The sequence below is a fragment of the Penaeus monodon genome, chromosome 18, assembly GCF_015228065.2.
Source record: "Penaeus monodon isolate SGIC_2016 chromosome 18, NSTDA_Pmon_1, whole genome shotgun sequence".
Lineage (NCBI taxonomy): Eukaryota > Metazoa > Arthropoda > Malacostraca > Decapoda > Penaeidae > Penaeus > Penaeus monodon.
Genome location: NC_051403.1, coordinates 24,388,178 through 24,391,725, shown reverse-complemented (window position 1 = coordinate 24,391,725; position 3,548 = coordinate 24,388,178). Strand labels below are relative to the sequence as shown.

Sequence of the window (3,548 nt, the reverse complement as noted above, 5' to 3'; positions counted from 1 at the left end):
TACTAGTGTTATTATTAAAGTTAGTTATCATTAGCATTATTATTATCATTATCATACTACTACTACTACTACTAATAATAATAATGATAATAATGATAATAATAATAATAACAATAATAATAATAATAATAGTAATAATAATAATATTAATAATAATAATAATAAAAATTATTATATTATTATTATTATTATTATTATTATTATTATTATTATCATTATTATTATCATTATCATTTTTATTATCTTCACCATCATCATCGTCATCCTTATTCATTATCGCTAGCATTATTATCACATCATTATCATTACAATTTATAATTACTAATATATTTACTATTAACACCATCGTTATTATTAGTATCATCATCATCATTATCACTATTATCATTCTTATCATTATTACTATTATCATCACTACTACTACTATATTGTTATTATTATTATTGTCATTATTAGTATTATTATCATTATTACTACTATTATCATTTTATTATTATTTCTATTATTAATATTATTAATATTGCCATTATTATTATTATTACTATTTGTTCTTGTCAGTGTTATTTACTATTATCATTATTATTATTATATACAATTATTACCATCATGATAATAAAATCATTAATGATAATGATAATAACAATAATAATGACAATAAGGTTAGTATATCTATGTCGATATACGTATCGTTACTATCAGAGAGAACACCACAATCATTAATTCCAAGACGTCATTATGATTACTACCATTATCATCATTACCCCCCTTCACCATTTTTACCACCCCTATATACCCCCCTCCCCACCAACCCCCTACACCCTTACCCCACTCCGGCCTCCTCTCCCCATCACCTTCGCCACCGATCTCCCCCCCACCCTCCCCCCCCTCTCACTCTTCTCCTTTCCTCTCACCCCTTCTCTCCTCCGCTCACCACCAAAGCAAACCGGACTCACGCAGGGCATCCAACATGGCACTTTCTTCCCCCTGCTTCCTCGAAGAGTCAAGATCCCTCAACGTTTTGTCCAGCGCCGAAAAACCTTTAATTACATTATCGAGGAGCTTCTGCTGAAACTCGAGCATTTCTGAGGTCATCCTCGGAGGCTGATCTGAAGGAGGAAAGGGTTCAAGACTTTGTTAGATTGCGTTGTTGTTGGCAATGGAGATGATGGCACTATACTGCTATTATTACTACTACTATTACTACTGGAGTTATTAATTCTGCTTACATTGTTGTTATTGCTATTTCTGTTGCTACAACTACTTCTACTCCTGCTACTATTACTACTACTATTGTGCTACTTCTTCTACTGCTACTACTACTACAACTACAACAACACCTACTGCAACTACTAGTATTAATGAGAATAGTATTCATAAATAACATCACATTTACCATCGTTATACTCATTGACATAATTGTTACTATTACCACCACCAAACTGATAATTCATTATCAACTTCATTTTTATTATATGTTTAATATGGATTTGTTTTAAATTTCATAACCACTAGTACTTCATTACATAATCAAAATATATATTTCTCTCTCTCTCTCTCTCTCTCTCTCTCTCTCTCTCTCTCTCTCTCTCTCTCTCTTCTCTCTCTCTCTTTCCCTGCCCCTTTTCTCTCTCTCACCCCTCTCCCTCCCCCTTCTCTCCGCCTGTCGCCCTTTCACTCCCTTTCTCAAGCTCTTCATGCTCTCGCTTCCAAGCCAACTCCCTCCACATTCCGCTGTAAAGCAACCTCCTTACCTGCAGCGCCGCCTTCTTCGCCAATCTTGAGGAGCTGCGTCACCACCTGGTTCAGCTGAGTGATGGCCAGCTGGTTGGCCAGGACGGACAGCCTCAGGTGGTCTCCTTCGGGTACCTGGGCGCCCCTCTTCTCGACGTAGGGGGGAGTTCCTGCGTTGAAGAAGTAGGGCATAAGGTGGTAGTGGAGAGGAGGGCCGTAGATGGCAGACGTCATGGTCGAAGGGGAAATGGAGGAGGAGGAGGAGGAGGAGGAGGAGGAGGAGGAGGAGGAGGAGGAGGAGAGAGGAAGGAGGAGGAGGAAAAGGAGGAGGAGGAGAAGGAAGAGGAGGATGAGGAGGAGGAGGAGGACGAGGACGAGGACGAGGAGGAGGAGGACGAGGAGGAGGAGACGAGGAGGAGGAGGAGGACGAGGAGGAGGACGAGGAGGAGATAGAGGACGAGGCTAAGGAAGAGTATCTGGAGTTAGGACTGGAGTTGAGAAGGAGGCCGAGGATGGAGAATTAGGCCGGAGTCGAGGGGGACGTCGAGGGCGCTGAGGAGGACGGTGTCAGAGCTGTTTCACGAGGCAGGTCGCTGACGGATGTGGCCGACGCAGACAGACATCGAGGGGTATTTGAGGCAGGCGCGAGGAGGGGGGGGAGGGCACCGAGGGGCGGAGGGAGGTGCGTCGGTTGGGCGGGAATTGGAGGGGGGGGGGCGAGGAGGGGCGGTGGTGTGTCTACGATGGGCGGGGGCGTGAGGGCGGCCGACGGGGATGTCCAGGGTGAGTGCAAGTGGACCGGAGACTCAGAATGTGTGGTTAGCGATGTTATTGTTGATATCATGGGAATATCCGAGGGTAGGAGCACAAAAAAGGGGGGGGGGGTATTACTCATTGCCAAATAATCCCGCTTTTTGACCTTAGAATCATTACCATTCCGAAGGGGGGATATAAAGTAGGATTTGCCAAATCAATGGGCACTGATCATCAGACGGAAGGCAGCATTACCACTTGCCACAAAGGGCGAACTCAAACTAACACTCCATAACCACTAAACACCACTGTCCTTAGCGAAAGGAAAAGAAGGACGCGAAACTGAACGTTCCTCTCGCGTTTATTTTCCTTCTGTTATCTTAAATAACCGCATCCTCGTAATCTTCCAACAGCTCCTTTCTTTTCCTGAAGCGTGACCCCGACTAAAGCGATGGCGCCTGTTCGTCCTTGGTGATCCGTGCTCAGACACTCCCGGAAAACACGTGCAATCTGCTCTTGGTGGGTATTCCTTCTTTCTTATCTCTGTCGCCCCTTCTCTCTTTCGCTTTCTCTCCTTCTCTCTCAGTGTCTCACTTCCTCTCGCCTTCTCTCTCTCTCTCTCTCTCTCTCTCTCTCTCTTTCTCCCTCTCTCTCTCTCTCTCTTCAGTAAAAAAGGTAAGCAGTAAATAAATGAATGAATCAATCAGTATACAAATGCATGAACAAGCAAATGGACACATGAGTGAAGAGATAAATAAATAAACAATAAGTGAACAGAAACTCTCCCAATTTCTTAATTTGGAGGATTACGTGGTGCAGGGGAAGGGGTGTTAAGAGGGGGAGGGGGGGAGGGAGTAGGGTGGATGAGGGAGGGAAGAGGGAGGGGAAGGGGGGTATGAGGGTGGAGGGAGGGAATGTGACATAGGAAAATCCCTCAAACCAACTCATTCCCCTCCTTCCTAAATAAATCAATAAACAAATAAACAAATAAATAAAAAAGTTGAATACATAAACAGAAAAATAAAACAAATGAAAAGATAGACAAATAAACAGGTAAATAAATA

At 42.7% G+C, this 3,548-nt stretch overlaps 1 protein-coding gene across 1 annotated transcript in view; it reads right to left on the bottom strand.

Moving 5' to 3' along the window:
• Window positions 1-2,342, bottom strand: part of LOC119584340 (C-type lectin domain family 10 member A-like) — a 7,456-nt gene extending 5,114 nt beyond the window's left edge. The window contains exons 1-2 of the mRNA XM_037932900.1: window positions 1,752-2,342; window positions 954-1,106 (exon numbers count right to left, since the gene is read on the bottom strand). Coding sequence (XP_037788828.1) covers window positions 954-1,106; window positions 1,752-1,965 — 367 coding nt within the window. The 5' untranslated portion in view covers window positions 1,966-2,342. The remainder of the gene's footprint in view (window positions 1-953; window positions 1,107-1,751) is intronic.
• Window positions 2,343-3,548: the final 1,206 nt, after the last annotated feature.